Source organism: Scyliorhinus torazame, chromosome 27 (assembly GCF_047496885.1).
Source record: "Scyliorhinus torazame isolate Kashiwa2021f chromosome 27, sScyTor2.1, whole genome shotgun sequence".
NCBI lineage: Eukaryota > Metazoa > Chordata > Chondrichthyes > Carcharhiniformes > Scyliorhinidae > Scyliorhinus > Scyliorhinus torazame.
Window position 1 is genome coordinate 7,345,804 of NC_092733.1, and position 13,268 is coordinate 7,359,071.

Genomic DNA, 13,268 nt, shown 5'->3' on the forward strand with positions numbered 1-13,268 from the left:
CTCCCAGATTTATTAAGGTGAGCACTGAGGAGCCCTTCAATGCCTTGACCCACAGCCCTCTCAGGATCTGCGACATCCATCCATACGGATCCCCCTATGAGAGCACCTTTTCAATGACCTCACTCCCTCCCCTGTTAATACCGCAAACCAGGCGGTCATGGAGCATATCTGCCAACAAGCGCAATATTTGGCGATTTTTCGCAAATAGGAAACATACTCGCCAACTGACTCCCTTTCTGCCGTATTGAATCTGTACCTTTTCACAATGGTGATTGGAGTCGGGTTGAAATGATTCCCCATCAGGGTGATAAGCCGGCCAATGATACCGTATCCGATTCCATCGGAAGCGTTAGGCCCCTAATTACACCGAATGTGTACTCAGTCAATAGGATCGCTGTCTGTTGCTCGTTTTCAGTAATGTTGTTTGCTCTGAAAAAGTATCACAGGCGTTGCTCATACTGATGCCAGGATTTAAGAGCAGGGTCAAAAGTACCCAATTGACCAAACAAAGGCATAGTGAACGCCATACCTAAGCCCTAGGAGAAGCAAAGTCACAGAGAGGTGGCACAGCCGGCAGAGATGCATGTGGACAGTTCCAGTTTATCCTTGTTGCCAATGATGAGGGAAGTCAGATGAGTTAACAAAAGAAGACGTTTGTTTATAAGAACAACTATTTACAAGGGGCCCGATTAAACCTAACCAGGTTCTCTCTCTTTGCAAATTGGTTCCTTTTGTACAACATGGTTATCAGCCCCCTAGTTAACGGGGGAGCTCATACTCCTCGAGCCACACGGGGAAAACAATTGATCCCGCCTTGTGTGTCCTGTGCAGGTTATTACACATATTATGACTGTCTGTCTGGTTTTGAAAGTCCCCACCCCAGAGTGTGTATCAAGCATGTTCTAAAGTGAAGGATGGACATTTACGCCAATTGATAATGGATACCTTCTATTTGCTGGTGATGGATTACTGGATTAGGAGTGGATGGACACCTCTTTGCATGATACATTGGTTACCCTCAGATAATTACCACACATTCAAATGCCAAGATAGGTTCACCTGTTCTTAGTTTTCGCAACGGTCATAAAAGAGTAGCAGAATCTTTAAATAGAAGGGATGACCGATTAGGTTTGTGCCTTTTTGGTTAATCTCAACGGCATCTTCTCATCATATCTCTCAGCCAACCCCATGTTTTGTAACCTAGTGACTGTTGATCTTAAGCAATATATTAATGCAGTATTGGTGACTTTGTTGTAAGGACTGTTAGCTTTCAGTATCTCACCTGGCATCTCTGAAACTGAGTGAGGTGTTGAGTGATACATAGAGAAGGAATTGACATATTGTGCAGGACTCTCTTAGTGTCTCTGGGTTCCCCAAACACATCATGTGTAGTTGGCAGCAAGCCGATGTAAAAAAATTGATGCACCAGAAGACCCGCTAAAAACAGACCATCAGATGAATCGAGGTCACATAATGTACATTAAGTCAAGATGAGGGAAAGCTATTGAGCCCATTGGACTTTCTTCATTTAATATTCAAAGCCTTAAAGCTCTTGGTCTGTAGCTCTACCAATATAGTATTCCAGATATTTATTATACATTGTGTGAAGAAGTTCGTTCTTGCTACCATTGTAAATTTAATTTTTGCTAGCTATATTGATGACATCTGGCTACACTGAATGGTTTTATTTTAAAGTAACAGTCAGCATTTATCAGCATTTTAATCTGTTTAATATATACTTAGCTTTATGCTGACAAGTGGTCCATGCCTAAATACACTCGCCAATGACTTTAATTGTGTGGTATTGAGTCACACACACACACCAGTGATCTCGGGTTCAATATTTGGCCTCTCTTGCAGCAGCTGATCTCAATAGATAAAGGTGGAGAAATTGCCTCAACTGCCTGAATGAATTCTTTATTGTGTGTGGGAAATGGTGTTGGTACAGCGCATGCTAAGCATTAAGGCTGCTAATAGGGTATATATTTTATCCAATGACCTCCAAACCAGGTAACTCTGCCTTCCTTTCTTCTACAATACACAGGATCTAAAACCCAGATTCACCATTACCCTAACCACTGGATTGATTTAATGTTGTCATCTTTCTTTTATTTCAAACTTGATGCTGTCCTGTTCTGTGGGCCTTGATCCTTCATCTGGGTTATTTGATGTAAAACGTAAAATCTTCACAACATGAATTATAATTATCTTGGCACTGAAATCCCCCCCTGTCACTGTTTGCTTCGCAATGCAGAGCGACCAAGTGTGAGATCCATCTATGGCACTGGATGAGATACACATAATGGGATTATCAGGCTGTGTTTTGAGCTGGCACTGTTTCCACTTATTTAAATGTGCAGTCAGAGATGCTTATCAAAAGGAAATGCCAGGAGGAAGTGGCACTGTGGGAACATTAAAGGAAGATGATTAAATGAAGGAATTGATTTTCTTTTTCTTTCATTAGTCGAATGTACACAAAAAATAATAATCACCACCAGAAAAGTTCCTTAACTCACCCGTTATGAGTAGCGGTTTGTTTGGGAGGAATTGCCATGATTATGATCGTCCAGCACTGCAATGGCTTAGCCTTGAGTAATCAAGTTTCCTTATGGTTGGATGGGCAAGTACACCACCTGGCCTAGTACTGAAGATTCCAGTTCTAATTATCGCTCTGTAGTGAGTTAGCTTGCCTCAGTCAGCATAGCCAGTCTTTCCATAAATCTTTACATCACCACACCAGACAAGGTAAAAGCTTCTAGAGTTTATGCTCGTGATGACAATTCAGTCTTAAAATTTAGCCTAAAAATTGCTGTTTCCGAAACTATAAATGCATTGATGTGTAATACCGTATGCTATTTTAACAAAGTATTTACCAATCTTTTTTAAAATGGGTTAATGTTGCTTTTAAATTAGCAAGCAGAGGAGTAATCCGTGAATGCATTAAGTGTTCATCTGCTAATATTGGCAACCGTAATATCTGGGTTTTTGTGAAGTTTCCATGTGACTGGAATGATGTCCTGGTATGGGAACAGTTCCAAAGCTAGAAATGCAGTTCAGAATATCCAGAGACTAGACAGGAGAAACTCCTGGAATTGGGCTTATTACAACATTCATATCACTCAGAATGGGAATGCTGTTGGCAGGGTGGAGATAGCTGGCTTTGTGCTCCTCCTACTATTCCCACTATCCCTCATCATTTCTGATTGAAGATTAACAGTTTATCGAGCTATCCATCTGAGTACTGTTGTGACCTAGTTTTGCATTAAAATTAATATAATGTAATGTCAAATGAAAACTGGTAGCTGAGCAGCATTTTGAGTGCCTTCCCAAATGGTATGGCATGTTGCTAATGCTGTGGCCCCATAACACGACAGTGCACATTTCTCACCCACGATCTCAGTTGGACCATCTGGGTGGAGGCGGACCATACCCATGAGGTGTGGATAGTGAGTCAACCTAGAGTAAAAGAATCTGTAACCATTTATCGTCTAGTTTATCTTATAACCTGATACGGTGGAGAATGAAAACACCGCTTTCTGAAAGGTTTGAAGCTGCCTTATGCCACTGCATGGCACGGAAATTGATGCAGCTGGCACTGTGCCACCCCTCTGCTCAATGGTAATTGTTTTTTTTATTACCGACATCAAATACTTTGACAATATTTTCTGCAACAGTAAAAACTAAGCAACTGTGGAAAATATTAAAGAGAGTATTTGGCCACTTGGGTTGAGATTTTTGTATAAAATGCAGAAAGAAAAGACTTTTGGCCGTCTATCATGACCGAGCAATGATAATTTCAAATCATGTTTATTCTGCTACCTTATTTGATAGGTCCTTAAAAACTATCCATGTCAATGTCCACCTGTCATTAATTTGATTTGCCATCTTCCTACAATGCTCTGGTTTAAAGCCCTTTTTTCAAATCCAAGAAGGAAGTCGAGGGTTCAGAGACAGATGGGAGTCTCCTCTGAAGGCTATCAAGGATCCGAAGCGAAATGAGATTGGGCAGCTTCAACCAAGCTCCCAGTAGGAGTTTACTTCAGAAAGCTGCCCCCACTCTATCCAACAGTAAAAGGCTCACTGGCCTGAGAAGGGCAAAATCCTGGGATTTTTTTTTAACCCTTTTGCTTTATTACAGCAGTTTCAGGATAGCATAATTACTTACTGTTGGAAAAAAAATTGCAGCCTTTTGAATCACTTAAATAACATTCCCAGGGGTCAGTGTTAAGACCCTAGGACACAATTTCAAAATTTATAGATGATACCAAACTTAGAAGTGTTGTGAATTGTAGGGAAGATAGTGTAGAACTTTTTTTCTCTTTTAAAAAAAAAATAAATTCAGAGTACCCAATTCTTTCTTTCCAATTAAGGGGCAAATCAGTGTGCCCAATCCACCTACCCTGTGCATCTTTGGGTTGTGGAGGTGAGACCCATGCAGACACGGGGAGAATATGCAAACTCCACACAGACAGTGACCCAGGGCTGGGATCGAACCCGGGGCGTCATTCTCCGACCCCCCCGCCGGGTCGGAGGATGGCCGTTGGCCGCTGTGAATCCCGCCCCTGCCCCCGCCGAAGTCTCCGCTCCCGGAGATTGGGCGGGGGCAGGAATCCGGCTGCGCCGGTTGGCGGGACCCCCCGCTGGATTCTCCGGCCCGAATGGGCCGAAGTCCCACCCAGGAATTGCCTGTCCCGCCGACGTAAATCAAACCTGGTATTTACCGGCGGGATCAGGTGGCGTGGGCGGGCTCCGGGGGCCTGGGGGGGGGCGCGGGGCGATCTGACCCCGGGGGGTGCCCCCACGGTGGCCTGGCCCGCGATCGGGGCCCACCGATCCGCGGGCGGGCCTGTGCCGTGGGGACACTCTTTCCCTTCCGCCTCCGCTACGGCCTCCACCATGGCGGAGGCGGAAGAGGCTCTCCCCACTGCGCATGCGCGGGAAACTGACAGCGGCCGCTGACGCTCCCGCGCATGCGCTGGGAAACTGACAGCGGCCGCTGACGCTCCCGCGCATGCGCCGCATTTCCGCGCCAGCTGGCGTGGAAACAAACGCCATTTCCGCCAGCTGGCGGGGCGGAAATCCCTCCGGCGTCGGCCTAGCCCCTCAATGCTGGGGCTCGGCCCCCAAAGATGCGGAGCCTTCCGCACCTTTGGGCCGGCGCGATGCCCGTCAGATTGGCGCCGGCTTTGGCGCCAGTCGGCGGACATCCCGCCGTTGGGGGAGAATTTCGCCCCAGGATCCTCAGCGCGTGAGGCAGCAGTGCTCACCACCGCGCCACTGACCGCCCCGATAATGCAGAACTTCTAAAGGACATAGACATGTCAGTGGAATGGGTGGACAAATGGCAGATGAAATTTAATGCAGAGAAATGTGAAATGCTTCACTTTGGTCGGAAAAACACAAGCGCCATTATGAAATAAAGGGTTAAAGTCTAAAAGTGGTTGCAGGAACAAAGGGACCTGTATGTATATGTGCATAAATCATTGAAGGTGTAAGGACAGGTTTGGGGTGCAGTTAATAAAGCGTAAAGCATGTGATGCTTTATTGATAGGGAAGAGGCTGCAAAAGCAAATGTTAAACTTGTATAACACACTGATTTAGCCCAAATTGAAGTATTGCAACCAGTTCTCTGTGCTACACTTTAGGAAGGATGTGAAAACATTAGAGAGGGTGCAGAGAAGTTTCACAAGAATGTTTCCAAGGATGAGGAACTTTGGTTACGTAGATTGGAAAATTGGAACTGTTTTCCTTGCAGAAGGGAAGCTTGAGGGGAAATTTTATAGAGGTACTCAAAATCATGAGATATGTAGACTGAGTAGACAGGGAGAAATAATTACCAGGAGTGAGAACCAGAGAGCATAGGTTCAATGTAATTGGCAAAATAAACAATGCCAGCAGGAGGAGACACTTTTTCATGCAGCGAGTGGTGAAGGCAGGTTCAATTAAATAGAAGAAGAATGTACATGTCTATGGGAGAGGGCAGGGAAATGGGATTGGTAAATTTCTCATTCAGAGAGCCAGCATACACGTGAAGGGCCAAATGCTTCTGTGTTGTAACCATTCTGTGAAATATGAGGGTGCTACAGTTCACATCCATTTTTCAAGTTATTTACACATGCAGGAATTTTTGTCTTCTGCACAGGACAGCATAGAATCAAAGCCTGCAGTGAGACACCATTTTCGGGTTCAGGTCCCATTTTGAACTGTGGATACCAGTCGGTTATCCCACTGTAGCTCCTGGGATTGTAGGAGAGTGAGAACCTGGCCAGTTATTAGGTCAAGCCTGGGCTTGCCGATTCTGGAGAGGGGGAGGGGGGGGGGAGACATGTGCGTGCTCCACCTGGCTTCACAAATATTTTAAGAAATGGTTGAGTGTTCTTATGTGGAGCAGCCACCAATGGTTCAAATGTGAAGAACGTGAAAGACCTTGCGAATCCAAGGTATGGCCCCCCTTTTCAATTGGTTTTCAAATAAAACATGGGCCTATAACATTTGAAAATATTCTTCATGTAATTCATGAATAATTGATGTCTTTCCAGCTCAGGAAAGGATAGCAGGTAAATGGACCATGAGTGGAATAATTGTTTGGCAGATAGAACTCCCCATACAGAAACAGGCCATTTGGCCCGGCTGATCTATGTGGTGTTTATGCTCCGCATCAGCTCCGTCCCGTTTTACTTTGTCAGCATATTGGCATATCCTTCTATTGCTTTCTCCCTCAGGTTTATCTAACTTCCCCTTTAATGCATGTGGGTATTATTCAGTAAGTGGTGGTGAATACCACATTCTAACCACTCTTTTTAAGACGGAGGTTTATCCTGAATTCCTTATTGGATTCATTTGTGACTCCCTTCTATTTAAGGCCTCTAGTTTTGAACTCCTCCACAAGTGGGAATGTCTCTGCACAGTTGTGGAATATTATTCCGCGTTTATATGAATTTGTTAACCTGATTTGCTACTCTTAATGCCATGGAAAATGCCATGTTCCTTTGCTCCTCTACCCCATGTACATTCTTATTTTCCAACGGGTTTGTTGCTTACCCACTCCTCCACCTCACACTTACTTATTGTGAAATTAATTTACTATTTACCCTCATTCTGCCAATTTATTCACATCTTGATGGCATGTGTAGTGACATGAATGTGTTCAAATTAGCATTTTATAGTGCCATTACGTTGATTGAGGTATTCATTTCCTGAGTGTTGTCCTTGCCTTGAGGCTTTACAGTGCGATGTCCCCAGGTTGCTACAATGAAATGGGGACCATCATTTTCTCCCCTTCCTGCCAGTCTTAGCATTGCTTGGCACTCTGACAGTGGTCTCATCCATTTGCCTACCCCATCCCCAAACACCTGAATACATTTAAACATACAAATCAGGGGCAGGTGTAGGCCACTCGGCCCCTCGAGCCTGCTCCACCATTCAATAAGATCATGCCCAATTTGATTGCAAACTTCTGTCTCCCCCCCGATAACCTTTCACCCCATTCTTTATCAAGAATCTACCTACCTCTTCCTTTAAAAAAAACATTCAAAGACTCTACTTTCACCGCCTTTTGAGGAAGAGAGTTCCAGAGACACTCAATTCTTCTAATCTCTGTCTTGAATGGGTGGCCCCTTATTTTTAAACAGTGACCCTTAGTTCTAGATTCGCTCACCAGAGGAAACATCCTCTCCCCATCCACCCTGTCAACACCCCTGAAGATTGAAACCTTTAAGACGAGTCACCGCTTACCCTTCTAAACTCCAACAGATAGAAGCCTCGCCTGTCCAACCTTTCCTCATAAGACAACTTGCCCATTCCAGGCATTAGACTGGTAAATGTTCTCTGAACTGCTTCCAACGCATTTACATCCTTCCTTATTGAGACCAATATGATACACAATACTCCAGATTCACTCTGTTCCTCAAGTTCACCTGGATACCTTTTTCTTCCCCACCGCCTCATTCTGGTTTAGCCCCTCAACTGGGGCTAGTTTAGCACACTGGGCCAAATCGCTGGCTTTGAAAGCAGACCAAAGCAGGCCAGCAGCACGGTTCAATTCCCGTACCAGCCTCCCCGAACAGGCGCCGGAATGTGGCGACTAGGGGCTTTTCACAGTAACTTAATTTGAAGCCTACTTGTGACAATAAGCGATTTTCATTTCATTCAGTCAAGCACTGTTTCCACTCTCTCGGCTCCATTTAGGAAGCATTCTTATCTCTTTCTGAAACTGCTGCTCGGTGTTCAAAAACCTGCGATATGCTCTGGAATTCCCCTCGATTTTTTTTTGTTGCCCACAGACATGGAATATTGGGTAGGCTTTGAAATGCTATCTACGTATCAAATGTGGACTGTTACCGTGTAGCACAGTGGTTAGCACTGTTGCATCACAGCGCCAGGGACCCGGGTTCGATTCCCGCTTGGGTCACTGTCTGTGCAGAGTCTGCAAGTTACCCCCGTGTCTGCGTGGGTTTCCTCCGGGTGCTCCAGTTTCCTCCCACAAGTCCCGAAAGACGTGCTTGTTAGGTGATTGGACATTCTGAATTCTTCCTCAGTGTACCCAAACAGGCGCCGGAGTGTGGCGACTAGGGGATTTTCACAGTAACTTAATTGCAGTGTTAATGTAAGCCTACTTGTGACAATAATAAAGATTATTATTGTTGTTATTATTATTGATTTATTGTTTCAATCCATGTCGAGGTTTCAAAGGATTCCTGTCTGGAACTGAGCTGAGATTTCGTCATGAAGATTTATAATTATTGTTTTCAGTGTTTATTGGTGTGACATTTCTTTATCGCAGATTTTACCTTAACTGCATCTCACTCCATTTGAATATATGATCTTAGCGACAATCATCGCCAATTGCATTGTTTTAGCATTGGAGCAACACTTACCCGATGATGACAAGACGCCCATGTCCGAACGACTGGTGAGTGATGTTATTTCCCGTATGTTTTTATTACGTGTGTGCATTTATCTTGCTTGCTAAAAGTTAGCAGCTATTGAAGGCTCCAGATATGCACCGTGCTGTGACTGGAAAGTGCATGGGTGTGGATGATGGTTGAGGGTAGGATTGGGTTTGACTATGTGGCTCCCATTGTAAAGTAACCCGCTTGATGTATAAAGTTTAGACTCAGCCAAAGATGACCAGCATCCACGGAGTCGTTCCCCAGCACGATTTGGCATTCGGGAGGAGGGGAAATTTCTTAAAATTCCATCTGCAAGTTTCTTTCCTTCCTCCCTTGCAGTCCTCTCCAGGGAGCACATGTGCTGGGCTTTGAGGAAAAAATGAGATAAAGATGCCTGTTCTGTTGATATTTTTAAAATTTGTTCCCCAAATGCAGATGATCCTGGCTAGCTGAAATTCATTCTCCAGTCAGTAGCAAGTTCAGATGATACAGTCAACTGTGTAGTGTGGACTGGAATTATGTGTAGGGCGGACTGAGTAGAGACGACAGGATCACGTTTCTGAAAAAGGATCGGGGAAATAATTAGGCTTTTACAAAAATCACAGTTTTCATGGGTAGAAATATTGCATTAAATGTTGTCGTCCATTACCATTACTACCATATTTATATTCTAGAGCTGCGGCACTCTATGGTTTTGACTTTGATTTGCCACTATAACAAATGGGCAGAAGATGAATTCAGATTTGCATTTACTTGATGTAAGCAGTGGCTGTTAGAAGAATCGTGTTCCAGTGGTGACATGCTCTTGTTCATGGGGTCAGCAAAAGAGCAACCAGCTGCCATGCAACATGCAATCAATTCAAAGCAAAGAAACCACAAGTGAATACGCCCTGTGAAAATATTTAGATTCAATAGAAACCCCGATTACTGCAGATTCCACATTTTTTTTTTTTAAAATGTGTTTATTCAAATTTTCCAACAAAATTTTTAACAAAACCCTCCCCCAATAACATAAAGAAAGAAACGCAAACACAACAGTCAAAAATTATACACAACTTATACATTGGGTTTCCCCCATATACAGTAAACCCCCCATATGACATTCAAAGGTACCCATAGGGAAGCCCCCCCCACCCACCCGAATTCCCCCCTCCCCCCACCCTTGGGTTGCTGCTGCTGACCTCCTAACGCTCCGCAAGATAGTCTAGGAACGGTTCCCACCGCCTGAAGAACCCCTGCACCGACCCTCGTAAGGCAAACTTTATCCTCTCCAGCTTAATGAACCCTGCCATGTCATTTATCCAGGCTTCCACACTGGGGGGCTTTGCGTCCTTCCATAATAGCAAGATCCTCCGCCGGGCTACCAGGGACGCAAAGGCCAGGATACCGGCCTCTTTCGCCTCCTGCACTCCCGGCTCGTCCGTTACCCCAAATAGTGCCAACCCCCAACTCGGCTTGACCTGGACTTTCACCACCTTGGACATAGTGCTCGCGAAACCCCTCCAAAACCCATCCAATGCCGGGTACGACCAGAACATGTGGATGTGATTCGCCAGGCTTCCCGAGCACCTCCCACATCTATCCTCCACCCCAAAGAACCTATGCAACCTCGCCCCTGTCATATGCGCTCTGTGATTAACCTTGAATTGTATTAGGCTGAGCCTGGCGCAAGAGGAGGAAGAATTAACCCTACTCAGGGCATCAGCCCACAGACCCTCATCTATCTCCTCCCCAAGCTCCTCCTCCCACTTGCCCTTTAACTCCTCTACCAAGGCCTCCTCCTCTTCTTTCAGCTCCTGGTAGATCGCCGAAACCCTGCCTTCTCCAACCCATACACCCGAAATCACCCTGTCATGAGTCCCCTGTGTCGGGAGCAGCGGGAATTCCCTCACCTGCCGCCTCACAAACACCCTCACTTGCATGTACCTGAAAGCATTTCCTGGGGGTAACCCAAACTTCTCCTCCAGCGCCCCCAGGCTAGCAAACATCCCATCTATAAACAGGTCCCCCATTCTTCTAATCCCTGCCCGATGCCAGCTTCAAAATCCCCCATCCATCCTTCCCGGGACGAACCGATAGTTCTCCCGAATCGGGGACCAAACCGAGGCTCCCACCTCACCCTTGTGTCGTCTCCACTGCCCCCAGATCTTCAACGTCGCCGCCACCACCGGACTCGTGGTGTACCTTGTCGGCGAGAGCAGCAGCGGTGCTGTCGCCAGCGCCCTCAGGCTCGTGCCCACACAGGACGCCATCTCCAACCTCTTCCACGCCGCCCCCTCTCCCTCCATTACCCACTTACGAATCATCGCCACATTGGCTGCCCAATAATAGTCGCTCAAATTCGGCAGAGCCAGCCCTCCCTGTCCCTACTACGCTCCAGAAACACCCTCTTTACCCTCGGGGTCTTATTTGCCCACACAAAACCCATGATACTCCTACCTACCCGTTTGAAAAAGGCCTTGGGAATCATACTGGGAAGGCACTGGAACACAAAGAGAAACCTCGGGAGGACCATCATTTTAACCGACTGCACCCTGCCCGCTAGCGAGAGTGGCAGCACATCCCATCTTTTGAAATCCTCCTCCATCTGCTCCACCAACCGCGTCAAATTGAGTTTGTGCAGGGCCCCCCAACTCCCAGCCACCTGGATCCCTAAGTACCGAACGCTCCTTTCCGCCCTCTTCAACGGCAGGTCGTCTATCCCCCTTCCCTGGTCCCCTGGATGCACCACAAAGAGCTCACTTTCCCTACGTTAAGCTTATACCCCGAGAAGTCCCCAAACTCCCTTAAGATCCGCATGTCCTCCGCCATCCCCTCCACTGGATCTGCCACATACAGCAACAGGTCGTCCGCATACAGCGACACCCGATGTTCCTCTCCCCCTTGTACCAGTCCCCTCCATTTCCTGGACTCCCTTAGTGCCATGGCCAGAGGCTCAATTGCCAATGCAAACAGCAAGGGGGACAGGGGGCACCCCTGCCCCGTCCCTCGGTACAGCCGAAAAGTACTCCGACCTCCGCTGATTCGTAGCCACACTCGCCACCGGGGCTCTATATAGCAATCTGACCCAGCCGATGAACCCCTCCCCGAACCCAAACCTCCGCAACACTTCCCAAAGATACTCCCACTCCACCCGGTCAAAGGCATTCTCCGCGTACATAGCTGCCACTACCTCCGCTTCTCCCTCCACCGAGGGCATCATAATCACATTGAGGAGCCTCCGCACATTAGTGTTTAGCAACCTGCCCCTTACAAATCCCGTCTGGTCCTCATGAATCACCCCCGGGACACAGTCCTCAATTCTCGTAGCCAGCACTTTTGCCAGCAACTTAGCATCCACATTGAGGAGCGAGATCTATACGACCCACACTGCAGTGGGTCCTTGTCCCGCTTCAGGATTAGAGAGATCAGCGCCTTGGACATTGTCAGGGGCAAGGTTCCCCCCCTCCCTTGCCTTATTGAAAGTCCTCACTAGCAACGGGCCTGGCAGGTCCACGTATTTCCTGTAAAACTTGACCGGGAACCCATCTGGCCCCAGGGCCTTCCCCACCTGCATGCTCCCCAATCCTTTAACCAGCTCCTCCAGCCCAATTGGCACCCCTAAACCAGCCACCTCCTGCTCCTCCACCCTAGGGAACCTCAGCTGATCCAAAAATCATCGCATCCCCTCTTCCCCCGCTGGGGGCTCAGATCTGTACAGATCCCCATAGAAGTCCCTAAATACCTCATTTATTCTCACCGCACTCCGCACCGCATTTCCCCCGCTATCCTTAACTCCACCTATCTCCCTCGCTGCCTCCCTCTTACGAAGCTCCTGATAGAGATTAACTCTCCCCTGACCACCGCCTTCAGCGCCTCCCAGACTACCCCCACCTGCACCTCCCCATTGTCATTGGCCTCCAAATATCTTTCAATGCACCCCCGCACCCGCCCGCACACCTTCTCATCCGCCAATAATCCCACATCTAGACGCTACAGCGGGCGCTGGTCCCTCTCCTCTCCTAACTCCAGCTCCACCCAGTGCGGGGCGTGCTCTGAGATGGCTATGGCCGAATACTCCGTTCCCTCCACTTTCGGGATTAGCGCCCTACTCAAAATTTAAAAAATCTATCCGGGAGTAGGCTCTGTGGACGTGGAAAAGAATGAAAATTCCCTGGCCTGGGGCCTAGCAAACCTCCATGGATCTACTCCCCCCATCTGGTCCATAAACCCCCTAAGCACCTTGGCCGCAGCCGGCCTCTTACCCGTCCTGGACCTAGAGCGATCCAGTGCTGGGTCCAGCACCGTGTTGAAATCCCCCCCCCCCACCATTATCAAGCTTCCTACCTCCAGGTCCGGAATCCGACCCAGCATGCGTTTCATAAATCCGGCGTCATC

The 13,268-nt window shown here is 47.3% G+C and overlaps 1 protein-coding gene across 8 annotated transcripts in view; it reads left to right on the top strand.

Annotated features, from left to right (window-relative positions):
- LOC140403169 (voltage-dependent P/Q-type calcium channel subunit alpha-1A-like) overlaps positions 1 to 13,268 on the top strand; it is a 721,889-nt gene that overhangs the window by 77,316 nt on the left and 631,305 nt on the right. For all 8 annotated transcript variants that reach the window (XM_072490879.1, XM_072490875.1, XM_072490873.1 and 5 more), the window contains exon 2: positions 8,805 to 8,911. In XM_072490879.1, the coding sequence (XP_072346980.1) occupies positions 8,805 to 8,911 (107 nt within the window). The remainder of the gene's footprint in view (positions 1 to 8,804; positions 8,912 to 13,268) is intronic.